Genomic DNA, 24,873 nt, shown 5'->3' with positions numbered 1-24,873 from the left:
AAGAGGAACTTCCTGGTTTTATCTGGATGTCTTAGTTCTGGCATATTGGGAAAGTTTTGTAGTGTTTTCTTTCAGAATTCCCAAATGTCTTGTGATCAAGTTTCAAAAGGTTCTTCTTAGTGCTAAGGAAAAAAACTATGCTTCTCAAGGGATTTGTTTTTATAATACCGTTGAGGTTGAACATTGTCTTTATGCCTTTTTCAGAGATATTATGAATCATAAATATGAATAAGTGTCTATAGGGAGAGCTTTATCAGTTTTCACTACAGCAAAAAAAGTAGTCTTTGAAAACTTCATGCTGTGTAAGAAGTTTCCTGATGTCAGAGCTTCTTTTCACATTTTCATACCTTTCTTTTCATTCAACTCACATAGAAAAGGAGATAAACCTATTCCATTTCATATGTGTGGGAATATTCAGGACTTGATCTGCATCATATTGTAAAACTAGTTTAGTACAGAAATCATAGCAGTAGTTAGATTTTTAAAATATTTTAGCTAGAGAAGAACAGTCATAAGAAAAGGCAGTTGTGGAGATGGCCAAGTGTTTTCAGTGTGATGTATTTCATTTCAGAACTTCTGAAATGTCCTTTTGTTATGTGTAGAGACAAAAGCAATGCCACTGTTTCTTTCTGTGCAGTGATTTCTTCTTAGTGATAGTGTCATTTCTAATTTAAAAGATGCTAGTTTAATAGTCAGTGTGGTCATGGAAATTCTTCTAAGGCAGATTTTTCAGCTTTCTAGAGTGACAGCAAATTTTTCAGCTATGATCTGCCTCAGTGTCCTGTTTTTAGTATTTTGTCTCTAAGTAGCTTGATGCAATTACATGCATTTGTCTTCTTGGCATTTCACAATGGACAGCAAGAGTGCACTGTAACTGGGTGCTACAACTTTTAATTAGATTAGTTCTTTTTTAATAAAACTGCTAACGGTTCCTTGCACTGGAAGTAATAATAAGGTATTTCTGAAAGATGTGGCACATTCTGAGGCTGTGATAAAAGAAAGCGTATGTCAAGAAAGATGGCATATGCTTGTTAGGATCTGAAGTTTTTGCAGGAGTGTAATTTAATTTCTGTTCAATGTATTCTGTTATGACTTCAAAATCCATTACTTATCCTTTGGGTTTAGATGTCCATCACTATATATGATTGTAAAAACCTGAAGTAAAAGTATAGCAAAACAAAGCAGGAAGGGACCAGAAATGTCTTTTGTTAGGTCAAGTAACGTGATTGGAAGAGAAGACAACCACAGGCAATCACATTCTTCATTTCTAAACTAGATGCAGCAGAGTTCAAAGGAAATAGCAAGGTTGCTCAGAATTTAGTTGTCTTTATACTGTTGACTTTCAAATTTTTTTTTCCATTTTATAGTCTCTGAATGTTTTCCACTGGAGTGATGTGTTTAAAAAATAACGTTTATAGATTATGATGTGTGAATATGTTGTTAATTTACTGTGGACCCCATAGAAGTAATCCTTGGTTTCCTAAGGGTCCATGGACTATAGTTCTACACCTCTGTCTTTGACATCTCAGGTACAACAGTGGTTACAAAAACAAGCATGAAAAGGCCTATTTGGTTATATTGTGCTTCTTCTAATTAAAACATGATTCTAGCCAATGAGTACTTTGTTATGAGTGCAATAGCTAGACTTGTTTTAAAATTTATTCCAAATGGACTGATTCAGTGGTCACATTGACTGTAACTTTCCCTCACCTTTAATTGCCTTCATTTTTGTGTTGCCTATAGCCACCAAATATTTATTTATTTATTTATTTCCCTGTTGACTCTGCACTTTCTTTAACCTGTTATAATATAACCAGAAGAAGATCCAGGCGGGGACATGACCTTTACTATGTAGGGAGAAGTATCTTTTATTCATTCCGAATATATATATTCTACTTTTTCATCTGGGCAATATAAATCTGAATTTCCCACTTCCAGTTCTGAAATCAGTAGTGTGCACTTCACTTCCTTTTAAACATGTAACTGAAACCCAGAGAGAGATTACCATTCTTAAACTCCCTTTTTATGTCATGAAATGACAGGGTCTGTGTGGTACAATTTCCTGAGTTGTCCATTTTGGACTCACATAATCTTCACATAGTGTCAATAACTCCTCTACAGCCTTTTGATTCTTTTAAGTCAGCTCCTTGGTTTTTGTTGTTTTCTGAAAGATTGGAGTACTACACAGCTCACTATGTTTAACCTGTTGGCCGGTTTTATCACAGATGTAGTAGGGTAGGTAAGTTCTGGAAAGTGCTGTGAAAATAGATAGCTCGTTGAGGAGATTATCCTTATTAATCTCACCTCCAGGGGTGAGGAAGAATTGAATACTAGTAGACATCAGGGTATCTACTCAAATGGACTTTTCTTCTCTGGATTGTCTGTCCAATATAATACAAAGCCAAAACAAAGCTTTTTCCATTTTTAAGACTTTCCTAATCTCTCTTCTGTTCATGGATCCACCTGCTGCATGTAAGGCATGTGTTATATTTGTCTCTGTAATGCATTTAAGAAGTCAAGCAGCCTTGCTATACAGTGCATTAGCAGAAGCCAATGCCATCATTATTCTGTTCCTGAAAATATTCACAACAGTCTTAAGTATTACAGCCCTCTTCCTTTAGGCGTTTGTATCTTAAAATAGTTCAAAATTGCCTAAAAATTCTGATTCCAAGGCAACATTTTATTTTATTGCCATTTTGTGGCCATCTATCTGTTGATACTTGGTTCCTGTGCTGGACCACACTCTGTTTTTAATTCACCTGTAGGATCTTCAATCATTTCTTTCTACAGCAGTCATTATTTACTCTGCATACCTGTGCCACTCTTTGTGGTCTGGCAGTCAAATTCTTCAAACAAAATTATATAGGCTGAGTGTAAGACTGTCATTATGCTGACTTCTGAAGACCTTACGTGAGGGACTGCTTAGAGAGGAAATTTGACCAGTGTTTCTCACACACTGGCTATAAATCTGAATTCACCTGTCTCCACAGTTGCTACATTCTTCCACTGTTCAAGTAGGGGTGTAACTTTTACCTTTTTCTGATGGTCTTGGTGTCTATGGTGGAGGTGCTTCCAAGAAGGGGTTTGGGAACAGCAGGACTGGTTGGTCTTAGTAGAATTTACTTGGAAATAAGTATTTGCTAGATCCAGATATGTCATGTTTTCTGTGGGTCTTTTTCAGGACAATGCCAGTGTAAAATCTTCTAGCAGCTTGGAGCCCAATTTGTTTTGTGATGAGGAAATCCCTATTAAATCAGAGGAAGTGGTGACACACATGTGGACTGCACCCTCGTTTTGTGCCGAACATGCATATTCGTCTGCTTCTAAAAGCTGCTCTCAAGGTATTTGCTTTTCTATTCATTGATATAAAATAGAACAGACAGCTGGGATGAGCAGTCAGTGAAGAGGGGAACTGCTCTGTTACCTCTGCTAGTTGAGGAGGATATGCTGTCTGTAAGAACGATACAGTAGAGTAACATTGCAGTTCTGTTTCCTGATGTCTGATATACAAAGCTATGTCAACATATTTTTTTTCGTCTGGAATTGTCTCCCTCCTTAATAACTTGTTGTATGAAGTGTATTGTTTCTTTTTTGTTTTCATCTCTTCCTTTTATCCTCATGCAACTTGCCTCCTATCTGAAAGGTTCTAGCACTCCAAGAAAGCAGCCTCGGAAGAGTCCGCTGGTACCTCGCAGTCTGGAGCCCCCTGTGTTAGAGCTGTCACCTGGAGCAAAGGCTCAGCTGGAAGATCTAATGATGATAGGAGATTTGCTAGAGGTATCACTGGATGAGACTCAGCACATCTGGCGAATTTTACAGGCTACTCATCCACCCTCTGAGGACAGGTTCCTTCATGTAATGGAGGTACGAACTTGGAGAAATATCTTGGCATAGGGGGAAAAAAAGCAAAACACTTTTGGATATAATCTTGGATATTTGAGTGCTTATCTACTTGACATGTTTGGGTTATAGCCAGGGAGTAGGAGATTCCAGAAAATAACAGAATAACAGACCTAGAAATTGAGTCCTTGATCACCCATGCTGTGTAGCACTGTCCTCCACAATTAACAATAGTTAGAACACTTTTTTTCAGACAGGCAATTCCAAATGCAAACTTTATTCTAGAAAAGCTAATGAAATGCTGCTCTTGATAATGCTTGGAGTCAGAACCGATCTGCCAAAGAGCTGCAAGAAATACTTAAAGATAGACAGCTTATATAATATTAGTGTGTTGCCAAGCTTTTGTTGTTACTGAGCAAAGAATATTGTTTTTAATAAAACATGGTTTGGTAATATAAGTAAAAAGATTCTGGTTCTCCCCAGAATAGCACAGGCACTGCATTTTTTTCTTAATATTCTGTGAAGATGTGCTGACCTCCTTGCTCTGCTGACAGCAAACGAGGCAGGTATATGTGCTGATTCTAAGGTCTAGTCCAAATTACTTATGCTTCGTTCATGCAGTGGCTAAACGCTTTGTGGAAATGAGGGGTGTGTGTTAGAAGAGAAAGTAAAATCTTGCCTTGAAGCTATATTGGAATCCATCCTTCATCATCTGTCAGCTGAAGATAGGGGTCAGTTTGACTGTGTGTAGTTATGGAGTGTGTGATTGCTCTTTGAGTTACTAAACAGCGCAGGAAATATGCTGCTTGACCTTCTGGTAGTGTACAGTAACATCAGATGGAAGGTTACATTCTGTGAACACTGAGGTTACGCTGGCATTCTGATCAGCTGTCTCTTTTTTTCTGTGCCATCCAACACAATGGGTAAGTCAAGATGTTGCCAAGCTGCCACAAGATAGGCCAGTAGTACAAAGCAGAGCCTGCCTCCAAAGAAGTACCGCATTGCCCTGTTTTGACCTAAGTACTTCACTTCATAAGCTTAATGCTCTTTTAATGTAATGGTTTTGGCATGGGATTTTTTTTGAAGAACAATTTGAATGCCAGCAAATAGCACTTTATGAATAGCATACCGCAGTGTTGTATTAATAGTTAAGAACAGCTTTATGGCAGGGGATAGGGTTCAACATTTTCTGGTTAACCCCTGTGAATACTTGTTTGGCCAGAACAACTTGAATTGAATACCTTTTACATCTATTCATATGTAAGATAGGTAGAGTTCTGCAAAATAACCTTCAGAGGATTTGGTTTAGGGTGGTATATTTTAAGTAACGTACAGTAAACAGATTCTGTCTTTACTGGTTTATAGTATGTCCTTAATCTATGAATATTATTACAGTTAATGTATGTAGCTGGATTAACTAAAATCGAGTGAGGCTTGTTTGTACAAAGGAGCTATACATGCAAATCTTGCTGATATAAATAGGACTTGTCACTGTGGATGCAGTGACAGTTTGCCAATTTTAAATGCTATTTCTGATCAGAATCTGCTACTTAAGAGCTGTTAATGGCACCAGGATTTTTATAGTGTGTGTCACAGTTTGGGAGCTATTCAAATAATGGATCTGTTACATTCTTCTCTTGCTTGAGTTGATAATACATTTTAAGAATTCAGCAATTGTTCCTTCTTAATCTCCGGAATAGCAATTGCTTTCTCTCAAAAATAATAAACAAGACAGACCTAGGATGAAAAATAGGCAAGAACATCTAACAAATGGTTAATCTTCTCAACTTTTATTGAAAATCAATATGAGAAGGGAGTTGTGGTTACTGCCTGTTTTGTCTCCTTACTCTTGCTGATACTTTACTTTTTCCACTGGAGATTTTAAATTCATTATACTTTGACCACTGAGGGTTTCCTAGTACGATGAAAATAAAGTTGAGCCGTTTTTGTTTAGAATTTGTAACAGTATGTTGTTGAGTAAGTTTCTTCCACCATATCAAAGTAATGGTGGAATAAGCACATCTCGAACAAAGTTTATGGAAATTTATGTTTGGAAAAAAATACATCTCTTCTCACCCTTTTCTCTGAAGGATGACAGCATGGATGAGAAACCGCTGAAGATGAGAGGGAGGGACTCTTCTGAGAGGAAGCGGAAACGAAAGCTGGAGAGAGCAGAACAGTTTTTTGGAGATATGAAGCAAAAATCTAAAGAGCTGAAAAAACTAGAAAAACCCAAGAAAAAGAAGCTAAAACTGACCATGGATAAGACAAAGGAGCTGAACAAGCTGGCAAAGAAACTAGCTAAGGAAGAAGAGCGAAAGAAGAAACGAGAGAAGGCAGTTGTGGCAAAGGTGGAACTAACAAAGGAGAGCACAGAGAAGAAAAGAGAGAAGAAGGTTCTAGATATTCCTTCTAAGTATGACTGGTCAGGAGCTGAGGAGTCGGATGATGAGAACGCTGTATGTGCTGCACAAAACTGCCAGAGGCCCTGCAAGGACAAAGTGAGTTTTTTGCTTAGTTCTGTCCCAGGCAATTTCATGCAAAGACAAAAACCTCAATGCATTTTAATAATTAGGCTGAACAGCGTGAGCAACAAAAACAGTGTTACCTGAAATGTGAGAGTATTGAGTGGTATTTGGGTAGGTACATAAATGTAAATAAAACTTTGCAAACCTATCTCATTCTCTTTAGCTACCTTAAAACATTTGATGATGAAAAATTAGAATCTGGGAAGAAGCGCTCTGTCTTGGTTTGGAAGTTTAACCTCTGCAAACTGGGCTCTGTATTGTTATTTGCTGGTAATGTGAAACATGCGTTGTCTGATTCAAAGAATTCATTCTGTGCCTCAGCAAGAAATGAGCAGTACGGTAATTGAAGTACATTTCCTGTATTTCTTCCATACTGACTGTGAACAGTAGTGCTGCAGGATGAGGGATCTACAAATTGCAGTGCTTCAGTTTTCTTGGGAGATGAATTATCAGTGATTTTAGACCTGATTGGATTATGACAAAAAAAAGAAAAACAAAACACCTTGATCTGCCTCTCTATAGCAGTGCCTGTCCTGATTGTCAGCTTTTAACATGCACTAATTGATGATCAAACTTCACAAAATGTTTTTATTTTTTCTTTTCTCTAAAAAATGATCAAAAACCCTACTCCCAATAACTGTGGGATTTACCCTAAACAGCACTGGCTTGCACAGGAGAGTAGGATCAAACATAAATATCAAAAACTTTGTCTTTTTTGCAGAGTTGAAATGTGGAATTCAAGTGTTCAGATAAGTGTTAGAAGACCATTTCTGAAGTCTTTATCTTAAGCCAAAGTTAGAAATTAGACTGGAAGATAAATTGCTCATAAGATGATAAAATCTTTATACAACTCTTCTATTTACAGATAATTTGGGTTGTAGTAACACATTTTAAAAAGAATCGAGATTACAAGAGTCAGGAGAGTTCCTTTCAGTTCACCTTATAAAGAGGGTCATACTAGGTTCATCAAATTTCCATAAATGAAACTAGATAATATCCTTAGTTATATAATCAAAGCTTTTCTTTGAACGCCCATCTTTCCATAAAGTTGGACATGTTTTTGCACATTCAGTAAGTGAATGCAGTGCAAGCGCAAAATGGTAGATGGGGAAATGTAATGACTGAAGCTGCAGCTGCAGCTGCTGTTCTCTGTTCCTAGTCACTTTAAAAACATGTTCAGGAATAGTTTTCCTACAAACTAAATTTTAGATATGTTGCCAGTACTGTTGTTTTTCTAATATATTTTCATTTTCACTTTGCCCTGTAAGGCAAAAGCAGAACTATAGCAGTAACAATCTTTGTAGCTGAAACAGTACATTAAAGAATCTGTATTTGTTATCCTGCAGGCTTCAGTTTCTGCTCCCTGGCTCAAATTAACATGCACTTTTTTACTTGGACAATTACAGAAATTTAGAAATGCATCTTAATTTTTTTTCTTCTTAAAGGTTAATTTACTTTTTATGCCTTTTCCTGATTGTTCTACAGAAAATTCAACCCAGATTGAAATATTTTAGCTTAAATTTTCTGTGGCTTTAGAGTTACAGTTATTATGTATTTTGGGCATTCAGAGGCTTTCTGCATGCCCATAGTGTGCAGCTAGTGGAATGATAATAAAGTTGCTAAAGTCAAGTGGCTTTTTTGTAGCCAACCACGGTAATCAAGTCCCTTTGTTTTCTGTAATTTTGAAGTTGCAAAAGCCACCACTTGACAGCGCAGTCTAAGGGAATATATGCAAGTTAGCGTGCGTATTTGTAGGATTTCACTTACATTGAACTCCTTGAGCATGCTCCTACCTAAATGTGTTCTGGTGTACCTGTCTTTCATTTTAGGGCAGCTGAGTGTCCTCTCCCTCATTAGTAGGAGTCTTGTAGCTCTGGTGGGCTAAGGATGCAATAGGGACAAGGTTTGTTGGAAGAGTATTGCTTCCTAAACTGAAGCAGCTTGTTAAAACAAATGCTGTAGGACATCAGTTTGTGCCAAACTCCGTTTGTGTTCTGAGTATATCAGGTGGGTTTAATAGAAGATACTTTCTTCATAGAGCCTGTGCCTAATGTTGCTGATACAATCTCTTGCAGGTGGACTGGGTGCAGTGTGATGGTGGCTGCGATGAGTGGTTTCATCAAGTTTGCGTTGGTGTCTCTCCAGAAATGGCTGAGAACGAGGATTACATCTGTATAAACTGTGCAAAGAAACCGATGCAGGGACCAAGTAGCCCTGCTCATGCACCACCTCCTCCTTTCTTATTGAGCTACAAACTACCAATGGAAGATCTTAAGGAGACAAGTTAGCAACTACTCGATGGCTGGAACTTGCTGGGAAATGGACCACTGAAACCCCTACAGAAAGAGAGGGTTTGAAGCTAATGTAGCCACTGAGCTTCTCTTCCAAGGATGTACAGACCTGCAGCAGAGTTGGTCCCTTCCTTACAGCTGGCTTCCTTCATTCAGTGGGGACGTCAAGGCACAGTGGTACCGACTCATCTATGCAGACACCGCCTCATTAGGAGTTACAGCCAGTGTTTTGACTTGAGTATTTCCATCTTTGAGCGTGGCTGCTGCTCTTAAAGACTGAGCAAACCCGAGGCTGTTAGATTAGACGCTTCAGGGTGTTAGAAGTACATGTTGGCAGCGGAGCTGGCCTGGAATTGGTGGGCTCAGGCTGGAGCTTTTAGCCCGACCAGGTTGCCCAAAGGAGGTGACTTTGGAAGTTATCTTTTGCCTCCCCGTGCCAACCCAGTGAGAAGGGCAATGTCTTAGGAGAGTTAAGGTGCCTCCGTATCCAGGCGGCTAACACTACACTATAGGGATGGGAGCAAGTGGATGAATTGCTTTTAATTTCTGTTTAGTAGCTAAAGGGCAGAGGAGCTCACGATCTCAGAAATCAGCAAAGGTTCTGTTTACCAAAAAGAAACCCAACTCTACTCCACTAGCAAATGTTTTTCCTTAGTGGGGAACAGCTGATCTTCCTGTCCTGTGGAGGGCCAGAAAAAAAATTGATGAAGATGTCTAGCTAGACCAGAGCTTGCGAAAAGCAGAGCGCTTCCCTTTCCCCAGGGGTGCCCTCTCCTGTTCTAGGCTTTGCTTAGAGTTCTGCACTCCTGCGCGTTAACGTTGTCTCACGCAGGATGGAGCTGGCGAGGAGGTACAGCACCCAGGGCACCAGCTTCTGTGATCTGTACCAGGGACGGGAAGGAAAGAAGACAGCCCACTTACCTCAGAGGTTACACTGACATGTGCTTCTGTGAAAAGTTTCACTCACAACTATTTCCAGTATCACCAGGCTACGGGCATGGCCTCAAGCGATACCAGCAAGCAGTCTGCAGATACTGTTCGCAGTGCAAATCCCCCTCCCTGCTGGCTTTGCTGGATGTGTACCAGTGTACAATCAGCAGCAGTTCTTGTCTGAAGTTTCCCCTGGCTTTGCCAGAGGACCAGAGGGCTTGGGGTCATCCTGGGTGACAGTTGTTTTAGTAAATCCATTTTTAAAGAAGGACTTGTTTTTACTTTTTTCTAAATGTCTCAGACTACTGACTTGTTCTATAAATAGATTATTTTTCTTTGATTTTTTTATACTTACCACTGTTAACCAGCAGCACAGACAGAGGTTCACAAAGCAAAAACCTGCCCGTGGGCTTGGGTTTTTTTACTCCATTCCTTCCTTGTAGTACAAGGAATTAGCAGTTACCTTCCCCATTCTAGCCTGACCAGCTGCCTGTGTTTAAATAGGTAAATACATTTCATGTGCTACCTTTGTGTTTGGGTTTGTTCCTATTAGTGGGGCATCTGGGCCTTAATGACTCCAGTCAGTGCTGGCTTTGTGTATGTGAATGTCTGAAGCCAGCCACTGGGCTGTCTTGTCCCCCCCTCCACTCGCTCCCTATTGTGTTTCCATTCTTCTGCAGTTCTAGGAGTGTTGTAAGTAGTGTCCAGTCTTACTAGGAGCTGGATTGGGATTTAAAAAAAAAACATTGACAAAAACAAAAGTGTTCTGTCTTGACTGTTCTGTGTCCCTTCTCTTGTTCTCTGATATTTGGAAGTTTATTTATCTGGCAGAATTGTCCACCCCTCCAGAAAAATTCAGCTCAGGTAGATGAACTTTATTGGTTTGTTTTATTTGTGCCTGCTACCTGGGAAGAGGAAGTCGTACAAGAGAAAAGAACTAGGACGAAGGGCAGAAGATGCAGGATCTTGGGAGATTTTTGAGTGCAAATTGGGCACAGACTTCTAATTCCTGTTCCTTAAAGACTAAAACGGTATTAAAAGCAAGCTGTGGTTAAGCATGTGGCTGAACAGGCACCGTAGAAGACTTAAGAGTATTATTTGTTTACTTATTTATGAAGGAGTATATGCCATAGCTAGACGTACCCTCTTTTTTGCCTCCAGTTATGTTTTTTCTTCTCATTGTACGTTTAGTTTTGGTAAACTGGTTGAAACAGATGTTATTTTCCTTCAGGCTTTAACTGATGGTACTACATAAATGTTTCCCTATATGGAGTGGATAGACTCTCTGTCACAGATGTTTAATCGTTCCAGAAGTAGACTAGCACAAGATTTCATAAAGAATCCCAGTGTTCTGTATTCTTTCATGACTCCTAGAATTCGTGACACAACAGGGAAAATACGGTCAGCATATCCTGTTAACCGTTGAGCATATCCTCTTAACCATTATTACGTTCTCTATCGTGATAAAAGTCCTTGTTACATGTAATTTACCATCAACTGGAAAGAGATCTTTTAGTAAATACGAATTGAATGTTCCTGTTTCTCTGAGTAGAAGGTGCGGTCACAACCAGAAGGAGACAAACAGCTATACAATGCAGTGGTCAATCATTCTGCTTGTAGCGGGCATAGAAAACGGTAAACAGGAGAAATGTGCAAGTAATGTGCAAATAGTCACATTCTTAGTAGCTGTTTTTCATGTAATCGTATTAGGAGGCTCTTTTTGTCTTTTTCTTAAACTTTCAAAAGGAGGTTGCCACACTTTCTCAGTTAGAGATCTCCCATCTGCTTTCGGGTAAGGTGTTCATAAACTGAAGACCATTATTAGCTTTACATCTTACTGTTTAAACGTTTATTTTTAAAAGCATAATTCCGCTCGAAGGATCGCTGATAGTATAAACTTTTGAATAAATGTTGACTTTTGGAAAAATCTGTAGAAATGTAGTTAGTGGTTTAAAAAAACTTGAAGTTTCAGCTGTGATGTTGTCTGTAGACCTTAGGGTTTTGAATTTTTGTAAAAACATGCAAAGAAGCAAACCAAAGTTAAGCTAAGGAAATTATTTTCTTAAATGTTTGCTACAGCTGTAGGAAAAAAATCTCATGCTTTGGAGATGAAATTTCAGTATATACAAAATCTTAGCTCTCGTGTATCTAGAACAGTACATGACTTAATACTATATTCTACGAAGGATATTAGCCACTGTTCATGTTGTTTCTCTTGTGTCTGACACAAAAGGTCAAAGAAATGACCGGAGCTGTTGTGAGGAAGAAAAAATGGACTTGAGTTGTGTATCTTATCCAAACCATGTGGTTTGTATCTTTTCAGGAAGAAGCACCTGGACTGGGGTGGCTTTACTTGCATAGAGATAAACATCACTCCTGAGCTTCAGTACCATTACTTTTAGGATTTATGCTTTTTACAGAGTTTCTGTACCTGAATATGTATGTAGCCTGGACTACTTGATAATGAGGGCTTAAGGTAAAATTGATGATGCTATGAAAACTAACTTGAGTTATTAGAATACCGTGTCTCACACAGCACAAGATAGCAGAAACAGATGTCTGTGTCTTCTGTTAGCCACACTGTGAAGTTTGCATTCATATTTTCTGTTTTTAGAATCACTGAATAGTTTAGGCTGGGGAGACTTCAGAAGGTCATCTGGGTGAACCTCCTGATCAGAGCAGGGCTGATTTTCACAGCAGGTCACATTTTTCAAGGCTGTGTCCAATTAAGTTTTATGTATTTCAAGGGATGGACATTTGACAGTCTCTGACTTCCTGATCCAATTTTGCAGCATCTTTGATGTGAATTTTTTTTCTAATGTTCAATCACATTCACTTGCTGTAGCTTTCCTATTGCTTCTTCTAATTTTTCTTTTGAGAAAAATCTGCCTCTTTTCAATAACTATCCAGTACGTATTTGAAGACTAAAGATCCTGCAGCCTTGATCTCCAGGATGAAGAAACCCAGCTCAGCCTCCCTTGAGCCATGTCACATGTTAGTTTTCTAACAATTTTGTTGGTCCTTTGCTGCACTCAGGTTTGCTATCACCTGTTTTTGTACTGAGGAGACCAAAACTGGACACAGTACTCCAGATCTGGTTTACAAGTGTTGAATACAGGAGGAAAAATCACTTCCTTTAACCTGCTGGCTGTGCTCTTCCTGTGCAGCCTGGCATGGGATTGGTCTTCATGGCTGCAAGGGTGCACACTGCTGACTCCTGTTCAGTGTGTCCACTGTTACCCCCAGGTCCTTTGGTTTATTGTTTCTCAGGTACAGACCTGATGAACTTAATTTTTTCTGTCAGCCTGTCACTCCAGCCAGTTGAGATCCAGCTGAATGGACTTTGCTCCCATGTTTCAGATTTTCTTGCTCCCTTCCTCCCCTCATCATTCAATTTGGTGTTGTCTGTACTCTATCCCATCACTCAGGTGAGTAAGACATAAAGCAGTATTGCTTCCACTACCAACCCCCAGGTATTCCACTTCGGTTTGCTGCCTTCTAGATACCAAACCGTTGGCTGCTAGTCACAGCAGAGCACTCATTTTTTCACCCACCTTGTAGATTGTTCATCCATAAGCATTTGCTTCCATTGTAAGACAGGGCAAACAAACACTGCTCTCCCATTTTCCCCAGGGCCCTTCAGAGAAGGCAAACAGATTGGGCTAATAGTATACTGGTCGCTCTCACTGGTCACCTTATCCTTCATGGGCGTGGATGTGACTTTAAGGAGGATTTGCTCCATAATCTTCCCAGGAACTGGAGCAAAGCTAGCTGCCCTGCATCCTCCTCACGTTCCCTCCTCTCCATTGAATACGGGCGTGATGTGCAGAAGGGTTTGTCAAAATCCATCAGAAAAATGATCCTCTGTACAGACATTTCCTGGGCTCTTCATTCATCATCATGGCATGTAAGATGAGAAGGAAATAAACATACTGGAGTTGCAGTTTGTAAGATGCACAGAAACCTTTAAATGGCAGAGCTGAGTTGCTGCATCAAGTGCTGCTCATACCTAAACTGTGTGGGCTGGTAAGCAGTTACATCAGCCCCACATATCCAGACACAGTTCCAGGCTGGTTTGGTTGTGGTCAATGTTACTGATGCATAGCCCTTTACTACACAGCTCTTTACACTATAAGAAAGGCATAACATGAATGAGAATGAATGAGGACAACTAATCTTTGCTCTAGGAGAAAAGATGAAACCTACCGCTTTGTTCGTTCAGCAGTAGGCTGTTAACTAGGCGGCTGCCCGAGGATAGCTATCACCTTTATTTTGTGTTGTCCTAATAACAGTTATTAGCAGATTTGTAGCAAAGTAAAGCCAAAACAAGGTGGATATTCAGCAGTTGCTTAGCAGACATGCCTTGCCGTCATTCTAGGTCCATTGCATGCCTTTGGAAAAATGGTGACTGGCTGAGAACACCCTAGGCACCAATGGTCGTTTCGTACTCTGGAAATGAAAGATTTTTAAAAGGTGGAAGAAGTTTCTTAAAATCATTCCCTCTGAAATCATTTCTTGCCTCTGTAAGAAGCTGAGAACTATGGGCTTGCTAAAAGCAGGATTTGAGGCTTTGTCCCATTAGATGCAAACGAGGAGCAGGGAACTCCAGCTGCAATCACTAAGAATGTGTTTGGTCAGCCTGCCTGAACCAAACAGGAACTCTGCTTGGAGCACCAATAGTCATCAGGGAGATGCAATAAATTCAGCCCTTATCGAAATTCTAGCCACGCTGGCTTTGGAGGGGGTGATAAATGCGTAGGACAGCTGGAAAGTGCACAGCAAGAGATTTAGAGCATTGAGCCTTAGGTAATGAGATGTCTTGGTACAAATGAATGTTAAGTTGCAAGGTAAAGGCATTGAAAGTCGCAAGGCTTTGTAAAAAAAAGCAGAAATATTTGTAAGGAGACATGCTCTGAATGCATTCAAAACAAAAGCCTTGCTGCTGTGAATAGTTTTAATCCTAGATGGGGCATAATGTCTAAATCGGAGCTTTTTCAGAAGCCGATTTTTGGCAGTCAGTATATCCCCCCTTACACCTCCACAAAAAAAAAGGAAAAATCCATTAAAGCCAAGTGCCTGAGTAACTGCTGTGGGTATTAGGATCTGAGGAGAGCAGCCGTCCCTGAGACAGCCGATCATGTTAGCTAGCCCAGCATCAGCTTTTAATGGGTTGGTGACATGCCAGCAGATCAAGCCGCTGTGTCGGTTCACCAAGTTGCTGCAGACCCTGCTCAGTCCTGGAGCAGCTCAGTTGCCTGCCAGGCACCGGGTGCAGCGCTCTCCTCCCTGGAGGAGGTGGGCATTTGCTGCTGCTGTTGCACGGTAATAGCAACGCAGACTCCGCAAATCCAAATGATAAATTTGAGAAACAGCCCAGATTTTGGGGAGACGTGAAGCAAGTACCACAATATTTACTTCTGTCAACTGGCAGTTCAACTTTTCCCTTTATAGAGCTGGAAATTTAGTTAGCTGACTCTTAACACGTGTCCCTGCAATGGCATTATCAGAGCAAAACACTGTAGAGATCGATATCTAGGCGTTATCAGTGTATTGATAGCATTGCATCCCATTATTTCCTTGCCAACTTTCCTGATAGTCTCTTGCACAGGAAAGAGGCAGGAGATAGATGCTGTAACCTTGTCTAGAGGCATTATTGGGAGAGAAAATGGATGTGCACCAGTGCCTGAGAATCACTAGCACCACCTAGCAGCACCCCTGCCTCTTGCTGGTGAACCCTGTGGGTGAGCACATGGTACTTTGGCTCTTCACCTCTTGCTAGAAGGTTGCAAAACATTATCCGTGTTCTTGTCCTGACTGGTAGGGTTTAAAGACAGCTGGGATGCTTGTTTCCTGGGCATTACCTCACACCACAGTCTTTTCTGTAGTTTTTAGCCAAGGATAGCAGATAGCCCTGGCCAGCCTTTTTCACAATTACTGCTGTAGGAATGGAGACCACAGAGTAGCTTGCCAGAGGGAAAAGAGTCTTTGCCACAAGGGACAGATTCTGGTCTCGGGACAGACTTCCCCAGAAATGGGAATGACTGGGGACAGACTTCCCTGGTAATGGACACGCACGGAGAGCCTACTGATGGCAAAGGAGGGAAGAACCTAAACAAAATCTGGCACTGATGCCCTGATCCCAGGAAACATAGGTGCAGAAGAAAGGGGATTGTGGTTTGCAGAAGAAATTAAGGGATTTAGGAGAGTTCTCCCTATGTTTATTGTGCTTTAAGTAGTAAACATGCAATCAAGTGCTTTAAAAGGATCCTGCACGGTTTCTGGACATGCATGCGTGCACAGGGAATCAGAGACAGGAGCACCGATTTCCCCTGGCTTCTGGTAGGAACGCGCTTGGAATGGTCTGCTTAGACCTTGCACCCCAGGATTTAGGGGTGTTAGTGAACTAGAAAATACGTAAATAAATAATGAAGAGACTACCTGGCAGCAGAAAAGTTCCTAACTTGGAGCATTTTTTTTTCTCTTACTGAGTAAAAGGCAATTTCAGGAAGCCAGCAGGTCAGATTCCCATTTGGAAGCAATTCCTCCACATGCTTTCTGCTTTCTTCCCTCAGGCCTTCCCATTACGCCCCGAGAAATCCCAAGGGAGGTGAGGCCAAAGGAAATAGGGCTGGATTCCCTTTGCAGGCGAGCTGTGTTCCTCCCCAGCTGCTTTCCCTCCCTGGTGGGGAAGAGCTAACCCCTAGTCCCTGGTTAGGGTGTAAATCCACAGCTCCTGCTCTAGCAGTAGGGTGTGTGCTGACACTGCTACACAGCTTGAGCTTTGCTTTAGGAAGCTTGCAGGGAAAATAGTATCAAAAACCAGCCTTCCTTTTTCCCGTGGATCCCAATTACAGTAAATACCAAGATTCAAGGTTTGGTTGGCTCCAAATTTTTAATTATTTCCCCCATCTGGGCCTATCACCATGGATGCTTGCATCTTTTTCTCTGATGGCCATGTAAACTGCATGTCTGGCCTGGGCCTGACCTAATGAAACCCGTTTCCTGCACTCATCAGACGAGCGATGAGCAGTACCTGGACAAATGCCCTGCATGCAGGGGCCAGGAAATGTCTGCCATCAGGAGTGCAGCGGTGCTTGGAGCATGCCTGGCTGAAGGAGTTATAACCTGTGACGGGAAAACCTGTCATAAGTGTGGATTTCTCTCTGTGTCCTCTTCGTGCAGCCCCTGCAGGTTTTGTTTCGTATGGGCTTCAGTATTTGAATTCATGCTGGCAATAGAGTAATGTAACTTGGAGTCTTATTGAGGAGGGAGAAGCAGTGAAGTAAGGGAGCAGCAGCATCCCTTTTGTAGGTTTTGAAGAAGGCTGCTCCCAAGAAGCTGCCCGCTCCATGCAGCACGTGGCTTTGCTAAAAGCTCATCTCTGTGCCTTGTGCCTGGGCACCAGCCCTCTGCTCCGCTGCTCTTCCTCTGCCTGGCTGGAAGGGTTACCTTTCACAGAACCATAAAATGGCTCGGGCTGGAAGGGACCTTAAAATCATCTGGTTCCAACCCCTGCCATGGGCAGGGATGCCACCTGCTAGATTCAGGCATCAGCTGGGTCTCACCTGGAGCTCAGATTTTTCATATCTGGCGCTCATCAATTGAGGAACAAGGCTGTCTTAATCAAAACTTGAAAATGAATTTTAAATTTTTGAGGAAGAAATGCCAAAGTCTGGAGGAAAAAAACAAGAGACTTGGTGCTTTGATATGTCACAACTGGCCACCAGAGCAGTAATGACTTGTGGACAGGAGGTCCTAATGCAAAGCTTGCTTCAGGCAGACTCTATCCCTCTGCCAAGATGTCTAAAAGTGCTGGATTTTGCTCATATATGCCTCAAAGCCTCACTGAATACTGAACTAGCTCAGTAGATGAGTGATAGGAAGCACATTTGCAATAGGTGAGCTCCGATTTTCTGTCTGCAGCGGTACTCTGTGCTCCGTGCCTCCACGTACTGCGCTGCAGAGGCCTCAGCAGGTTAGAGGAGACAGAGGCCCTTCGGGCTGGCAGCACCTGCAGGAGCAGACAAGAGGCTCAAGCCCCTTCTGAGGGGCAGCAGCACCCCGTGGGGACGCTCTGCACAGCCTTGCAGGGCGGCCCTGCCCAGGCGGCGCTTTGGGACTGGGCTCTGGGCGCCCAGCATGGTGCTGCTCCACGCACAGCCCTCCTGTGCTGGCCTGGGGGCTCGGCCTGGCTCTCCTCCTGCTGAGGCCGGGGCTGCTCAGGATGTTTTGAAGAGGTAATGCCTCCTGGCAGCACGGAGGCCTTCGCAAAATTGACTGTCTTTGATTTTTGGAGGCTGGGAAAGCTGGATGAGAGCTTTATTTCCTACTGACCTCTTTGCAATGCCAAGTTTTTTGCTTTGTCATCTCTTGCTTAGAAAACTGACTTCTGAGAATCTTTTTAAAACTTAGTCTCTTGTGGACAAAATGAGACAGGCCATTGGATTTTCTCCCAGAATGGAAACTTTGCATTCTGAGTAGTTACTGGCCCTGTACATCTCTTGAATTAAAAAATATACTTATTTTTAAAAGTCTATAAATGAGCGTGGAGAGATGACGTGTGAACATTGCTCAAGCCTTGCCTATTTAAAACCAGGTTACAGGTTTTCTGTGAAAGAATCAGTTAAGCAGGTACGACCACGTCTCACCTCTGAGAAAAGCTTTCCCTTTTCCCCTCAGAGCATCCATCTTCCAGGCAGACAGAGAGCAGGGGCATCTAAAAATCCCAGCCCTGTCAATGGCTTTGATTTCATTCTTACTGCAGTCTGTCAGACTGAGAACCTTCACCTCAGAGGAGTAAGGCACGCAGAGGAGAGTCCATCGTCCCCAGACCAATAAATACCCAGCTTCTCTACACCCTGAATCACGCTGTCCATAATCTGCTGGTCTTCCATCTCACTTCTGGGCCACTTGCACAATACTGCTATCATTAGGCTGAAATTATGATTTCCTTTGGCATATGGTTCTTGATGTGACAATGCCCTCTAATTAGCTCTCTGGCTGCAACAGCCAACCGCTGAGTTTTATCTTCCCATGCAAACTACCCATTTCCGCACCGGGAGGTAGATGACTGGTCTTCAGGAGGGCCGTGGTTCCTACTACCTCACTGATCCGAGCTCAGGCTCTGCTCCTGCAGCCGCTCTGTGGGTGTCTGCTCAGGCTGCCCAGCCTCTGGCAAGCTGCAAGAGACGAGCCCCACGGAGCTGTTGGTAGCTGCTGGAGGTGGCAGCAAGGTAGGAGATGCCAGAACGAACGAAGACTCCAGCCTCTGAAGTCTTTGCTTGCTACTCAGCTGTTGCTTATATTACATGTTATATTACAAGCATATATGCAGTGCTGTTCTGCCCTCGGGCTGCTCCCTGGGCTCTGCCCCTTTATCTCCTGTCCGCAGAGGCACCTATCTCGCACCGTCAACAACCTGGGCATGGAGCCTCCGCCACCCACAGGCGCCCGGCATGGACACAGGTTTTCTTGCCTCGGGACCCTGATCATGTGGGTTGTTATTTAAAAGCAAGTATCCTCTGGGGAGGCTGCGTTTGTCTGGGGCTGGCCAAATGGCTGCGGTAGTGTTTTCCCTCACCAAGGGACCCACAGGCTCTTTGTGATGACTTTTGGCTTCTGCCATGGCTATTCCAAACTACACGTGCCTTTCTTTGAAGCCGGCTGAAGCAGGAATCAATCCTTTGTGCTTATTTCGGCTTCTTTCTCCGCAGTATCAGCCTCTACTTATCCCCGTCCTGCACGTAACTGTGAGAGCTGGGCTTTCTATACAGCCATTTCCACTTAAGCCTAATAACGTTTTCAGGCTGAAGAGGCCGGTGGCCCGGTGGTTATCAGATAGAGGAAAGGCATCGTATTTGCTCTGGCCTTTGGTTCCCAGATAACACAACGGCAAATCGTGTTCCTGGAAGCAGGGGGGTGGCTCACGAGATTACGGGGCCCGGGGCCGCTTTGCCCCGCATGGAGGGGAAGCAGAGGGGGAGGTGGGGCTGGGGGCCCCCGCTTTGGGAGCTCGGCTCGTGCATGGAGCCAGCAGCTCCTGCACCTCGCGGATGCTTGGGAGCAGTGGGGGCTCCCCTGATGGTTCTTTGGTGGGCTAGGGGCTGGGAGCCATTTCCCTCTCCTCTTGTCCCCTCATCAGTGCCCGGAGCTCCGCCGGCTGCAGAAATGCACGCACCTCAGCTAGGCTGGTCCCCTCCTCAAAGGTTCACTTCATTCCCTATCTCTTACTTGTTTCTAGCAAATCTATTTCCTAAGCTTTTAATGCTGCTTGTCCTAGTTCTTCCACTTTTGGCTTAGATATCTGTATGGGTGCAGAATCTCAGACAGCTAGATTGATTTCATCCTTTGCATTTTTCCGTTTGGATTTTCATCGCCTCTGACAGGCTGATTAAAGTCCCTCCCAGTTTCTCTGCCTTCTGCAATTTTAAAAATGTGTATTGAACTCATCTTTTTCTGTAGTCTTAAATGATCCTTTGTGATATGTGTTGGTCCTCTTCTCATCTTCGGTAAAAAGATAAAATTATTTTGTAAGCTCTCAGCTCTCTCAAGTAACATCTCCCACAACCATATAGACATTTTCCTGTTTCTCTGCAGAAAACTTGTAAAGGGATATTTTACTTAAATTCACTTTATTCAGGATTTTCTGGCTTTCTTTTACACTTGTAGATTTAACACTTCTCCTGGCTGCTTATGTTTCTGCTGAATACTTGTTTTCATTTTAAACTTATTGTTGCCTTCAGCACAGTCCTATCTGACCAGGCAGAAGTTAAATAGTTTCTTACTGATTACACAGTTTCCTATCATAGTCCATTAGTGCCTGCTAATTAGTTTGTTTTCTATTTAAATTGTTGATAAGAATATTGTCAGTGGTGCACTGTAGTTATCACTGTTATCCAGGGATATTTGTGCAGTGATGCTGATGACTACAAGAGTTTTGAGAAATGTTTCCTTATTCACTTTCCTCTCTTTTTATGCAAATTTGTTGCACAAGGCAAGGCATTATTTGGCCTTGCTTTCATTTTTAAATCCACGTAGCCTTACCATTGCTGTTTAACAACTATGTTATTGACTGGCAGATGGCTTCCCTCCATGGATGTTCTCCCATCCTCTCCCTCCAGCATTAACTCCCCTTGCAGTGTTTTCCCCATTTTCCAGCAACCTCTGGGTTGAGGACTAAAGCTGGTTTTTATTTGGACCATCTGCTTAAATCGCTGCAGCAGCAGAGTGAATTTGCCTGGTCGCTTTCTGAGTGCTGGCCTGTGGCAATGGCCATGGGTACTGCATTTAATCCATTATGCAGTGTGCGTGTGTGCTTGTGTGGAGAAGTATTTGCTTTCATTTTAAATCTGAATTTCATCTGATGCCGTACGTTGCTGCACTATGAGATGTAGTGAATGTATTCATCTTCTCTGCCATTTCCTTTTTTCCTAGACCCCCGCTGCCTCCCTCTATATCTCATCCTTCTCTCCCCACGATGAGGAGTTGTAGTGACGTGATCACCCCTTGGCTGAATCCAGTCCTGTTCCTTGTTCCCTTTCCCTGTTTCTTCCCGTGGGAAGTCCAGCACGGTATGGATGTGGGCCCACCACAGATTAACATGGGCGATGTGGCTGCACTATTTTCTTCCTCTCCTTTCCCTAATAACTCTACACGCTGCCTACAGCTCAGGCTCTGCTGCTGCTTTGCAGGCCTGACTCTGAACCCAAAAACATGATTTTTTTTTCCTCTCTTGCCCCAGAGATATTCAGCAGCAGATGTAATAAAAATATTTTAAAGCCTTGTCTCACTTACATCCTTGGACCATCACAGCTGTAACATGCCTTCTGTGAACAAAATCCAGCTCTGTTTGCCTTATTTATGGCCCCCAAGCACGGCCGGCCGTAATGCCTTCAGATAACGACCAGCAGCGGTACCAAGACCTCCTTCCTGCTGATGTTGCAGCCCTGTGCGCCACCGGGGCTGGTTTTTATCCTTCTGCGTGGTTTTCCAGCTGCTGCTTGACTGTAGCTGCTGGGGCGATGAGCGGTGTGGACACTGCCCCTTGCCCACTTCCCCTTCTCTCTGAAGAGACCCTGCGGTGGGATGACCCCGTTAAATGGGGTTTCAGCTCTTACCTCAGCCGTGCCCCTGGTTTCGGCTCCCTTAGGTGCTCCCGCGCTTCCGTGGCCAGCGATGGGGAGCGGCACGGCCACGTGCGACCATGCAGGAGCCAAAAAGCCACCGGCCGGCAGGGAGGGCGAGGGACGGGCGGCCCCAGCAAGAGCTGCTCGCAGGCAGGGGGAAAGAGCCCCTTCGCACTGGCCATGAAATCAGTCATGTGTAGGTTTTTGTCCGGCCCTGGGGGGTGGGGGAAGGAATGTGGGTTGGGCGAAGTCTAGGATTACACCACGGCTGAATTTTTTCCCTTTCCACACTTTATATCGCCAGCACCTTTCGGTCCTGCCTTCGCCTCTCCCGCCAGCTCGCGCCCCGCCAGCCCCGTCCGCCAGGTAACCGCGCGCTCCCACCCGCCCCCCGCACCCACCCGTGGGCCCGCGCTGGATGAGAGGTCACCGCGCGCTTTCTGCTCGTTTAATCATTTTCCAGCACCGACGGTTCCTCCCGATCCTTCCAAGCGGCTGCTGTCAAACTCCTGCCAGTGCTTCTCGCTCCTCTCCACCTCCCCAAGGGCTTTACAGGGGGCTATGCAGGGGCAGGGAGGTGGGGGGAGAGGGTCAAAGTGCTGCTTTGCCTGTTTTTCTTTTTTTTTTTTCCCCTCCCCGGATGGGGGAAGAGTGTCATTTGCTGCCGGTGCCTTTTCCTGCTCTCCTGGCGACAGCGTGAATGAATGGTCAAAGTTTCCCATGTTAGGCTGAGCTTGATGGGCTGCCCTGGCAAGCACCACGCAGAGGAAGGTTCCCTCTGTGGCGCGAGGGTCTTCAGCAGTCCCAGCTTTGGGATGGGGCTTTGCTGGGAACCACAGCTCTTGCCCTTTGCCCCCGGGGCTCTGAAGGCAGGAGGGCATCCTGCCCGCGAAGAACAGGCCCAGACACCCCCAGCCTCCTAAATGGCAGCCACAGAGACGGGAAGGTTGCTACTAACAGCTGCCACCACTGAAAGCAAAAGCTTCTTTCCCTCCCATTTCAGTTTGTCCACTTTCCGTATCTAAGACTTTTGTGTCTTTTCTGGCTTTCACTATACGGTCTGTAAAACCATACCTGAGTAAACAGCAACAGGTGAGAGAATTCCTTATAAAACATCTCTTTATGTATTTAATCCCTCTCTCACCCCACTCCAGCCCCAACTCTGTTTCCCAGCGTGTGCTGCAGTGGGAGCTTCTGTAGAAGGATGTGCTTCCAGAAGCAGGAGTGTTTTGAGATGGGTCACTTAAAAATAATGAAACTGGGAATGGCTTTTAAGGACTGGCTTTGGACTGCGCAGTCAAAGCTCACACATGCCCTTGGTGCCTTTCGTCCAGCAGGAATCATTACAAGCAACAAGCCAGTAAGGGTTTGGCACGTGGGTGTCTGTGCGTGTCCTCTCCCCTCTCTTGCCTTCCATAGCTCGGGTTTTGGCCTTGTTGCATGGCTTGTTGTGAACATAACAAAGGAAACTCCTCCTGAAGGTGGGATGGATTACAGAGTCCCTGGCACCGTTAGCAATGGCGAAACGGTGCCCGCGCAGCCTGGTGTGGAAAAGGAGAAGGAAGAGGAGGAGAACCAGACCCTGGAGCGAGGGCAGTGGAACAACAAGCTGGAGTACGTCCTGTCGGTGGCTGGGGAGATCATCGGCCTGGGAAATGTCTGGCGCTTCCCCTACCTCTGCTACAAGAACGGCGGAGGTGAGTGCAGCCCTGGTGCCACCAGCTTCCCTCCTGTGACATCCCTGCCCAGCCCCAGTGCCCGAGTCGTAAGACTCACCCCAGGCACATTTTCCCAGAGGAGCAGCACTGGGATCCCCAGCAGGGAGATGAGGCACACGGATGGATGTGCTGCAGGCAGAGTAGGAGCAGGGCATTGATGTTACTTGTGCGTGGTGCACGGATGCTGCTCAGGCTCCCTGCTCAGCAGTGATCCCTGACCGATGCCACCCAGGCTGCCCGTGGCTTTTACAGGGGGTTGTGCCTGCTTTTAGCTAAAGGCAGCCTTTTAGGAGAGAAAAATGAAAGCCCAAAGTTTTTCTCAAGCTTGGTTTGGTGGCAGGTGGGGAGGGAGCTGCTCTCTCCGTTTGGTGATTAATCGCTAATTGGGCTCTCCGGAAGGGCAGGGCTGGGGGAAGCGGCACTTGGCTGGGAGCTGGTGGGCACTGGGGACCAGGGCTGAAATCCCCTGGCGTTATCTGGGGGCAGTCTCATGGGCCTCACTAAACTGCTTTCATCCCAGTGGCATAAAAGAGGATTAGCCGCTGTTTAGCTACTTTCGCGCTGTGCCTTGCCTGGTGCTTGTTTCTTTGCACCAGGTGCTTGGGAATTTCATTCCCTTTCGAAAGGCAGGGCTTTTCTTGCTCCCCTTCCCACGGGGAAGGTTTCTCGTCTGCATGTGAGCAGTGCCTGTTCCCCACTGCAGTGCTCCTGGGTGCTGTCCCCCATCAGGCAGCACATCCTGGGACCCTGCCCCGGCCCCCCCTGCCCGCCAAGCCCCTCTGGTGGCTGGGGGAGAGCTTAGGGAGTGTTTGGGATTGCTTGGATGGAAAAGGGGTTTCTCAGCCTTTTTTCCTTTTTTTCCCCCTCAAAATGGGCCTGAAGCAAAGCCCCGTGAAGTGGCAGAGGCAACGGGGAGTTTGAAGTCTCGGGCAAAGTTTTCATCCCGTGAGGCAGGGGAAGGAGGATGCACAAGGCTCGGGCGCAGAGGGCAGCGGCTCTTGGGGCAGGGCGGTGAAGCGAGGCCAGGCAGCAGCAGGGGCTCTCCCCTGCCTCCAGAGCCCAGCCCCGTCCTGGCTGCTTCTGGCACCAAATCCCTCCTAGCGCATCGAGATTGATTGTAAAAGTCGCCAGGTTTTTAAAACCTGGTTTTGTTCTGTACTCCTTGGGGAAGGCTGGTCTAGCCACTTGCTTCTCTGGTGCTTAAATAAAAGTGAGGGGCCTTTATTTAATTTCCAGTTTCAGGTCAGCCGTGGCCAGCCTGTCACCATTTGCTCCTGTGCCGGTGTTACAGTGCAGCTCCCATTGACTTTTGCTGAAGTGTTTGCAGGCAGTGGTGATAACTCCCCTCAGCTTGTGTTTTGCTTGGCTAAATGAGCCAGGCTCTCCACAAAAAAGAGAACTGCAAAATCTGAGTTATGTAAAGAGGGGCAGCCTGTCACTT

General features: G+C 44.4%; 2 protein-coding genes across 6 annotated transcripts in view; both read left to right on the top strand.

The window, feature by feature from the left end:
• The window catches only part of KDM5A (lysine demethylase 5A), a 49,013-nt gene extending 37,889 nt beyond the window's left edge, over window positions 1–11,124 (top strand). For both annotated transcript variants that reach the window (XM_083819802.1, XM_083819801.1), the window contains exons 25-28: window positions 3,182–3,341; window positions 3,644–3,864; window positions 5,931–6,341; window positions 8,444–11,124. In XM_083819802.1, the coding sequence (XP_083675928.1) occupies window positions 3,182–3,341; window positions 3,644–3,864; window positions 5,931–6,341; window positions 8,444–8,656 (1,005 nt within the window). In that variant the 3' untranslated portion in view covers window positions 8,657–11,124. The remainder of the gene's footprint in view (window positions 1–3,181; window positions 3,342–3,643; window positions 3,865–5,930; window positions 6,342–8,443) is intronic.
• Window positions 11,125–11,659: 535 nt separating this feature from the next.
• LOC310892286 (sodium- and chloride-dependent GABA transporter 2) overlaps window positions 11,660–24,873 on the top strand; it is a 37,259-nt gene continuing 24,045 nt past the window's right edge. For 3 of the 4 annotated variants that reach the window (XR_014578013.1, XM_083819820.1, XM_083819818.1), the window contains exon 1: window positions 21,779–23,411. Coding sequence is in view for 3 of the 4 variants with exons in the window: in XM_083819820.1 (XP_083675946.1) it covers window positions 22,919–23,411 (493 nt within the window). In the remaining variant the exon portion in view is untranslated. Of the gene's footprint in view, window positions 23,412–24,873 lie in introns of all 4 variants that reach the window. The other variant, XM_083819819.1, reaches the window with a different exon arrangement.

The sequence above is a fragment of the Anser anser genome, assembly GCF_964211835.1.
Source record: "Anser anser genome assembly, chromosome: 1".
Lineage (NCBI taxonomy): Eukaryota > Metazoa > Chordata > Aves > Anseriformes > Anatidae > Anser > Anser anser.
The sequence above is the reverse complement of the archived record's forward strand: the minus strand, read 5'-3'. Positions and strand labels throughout refer to the sequence as shown.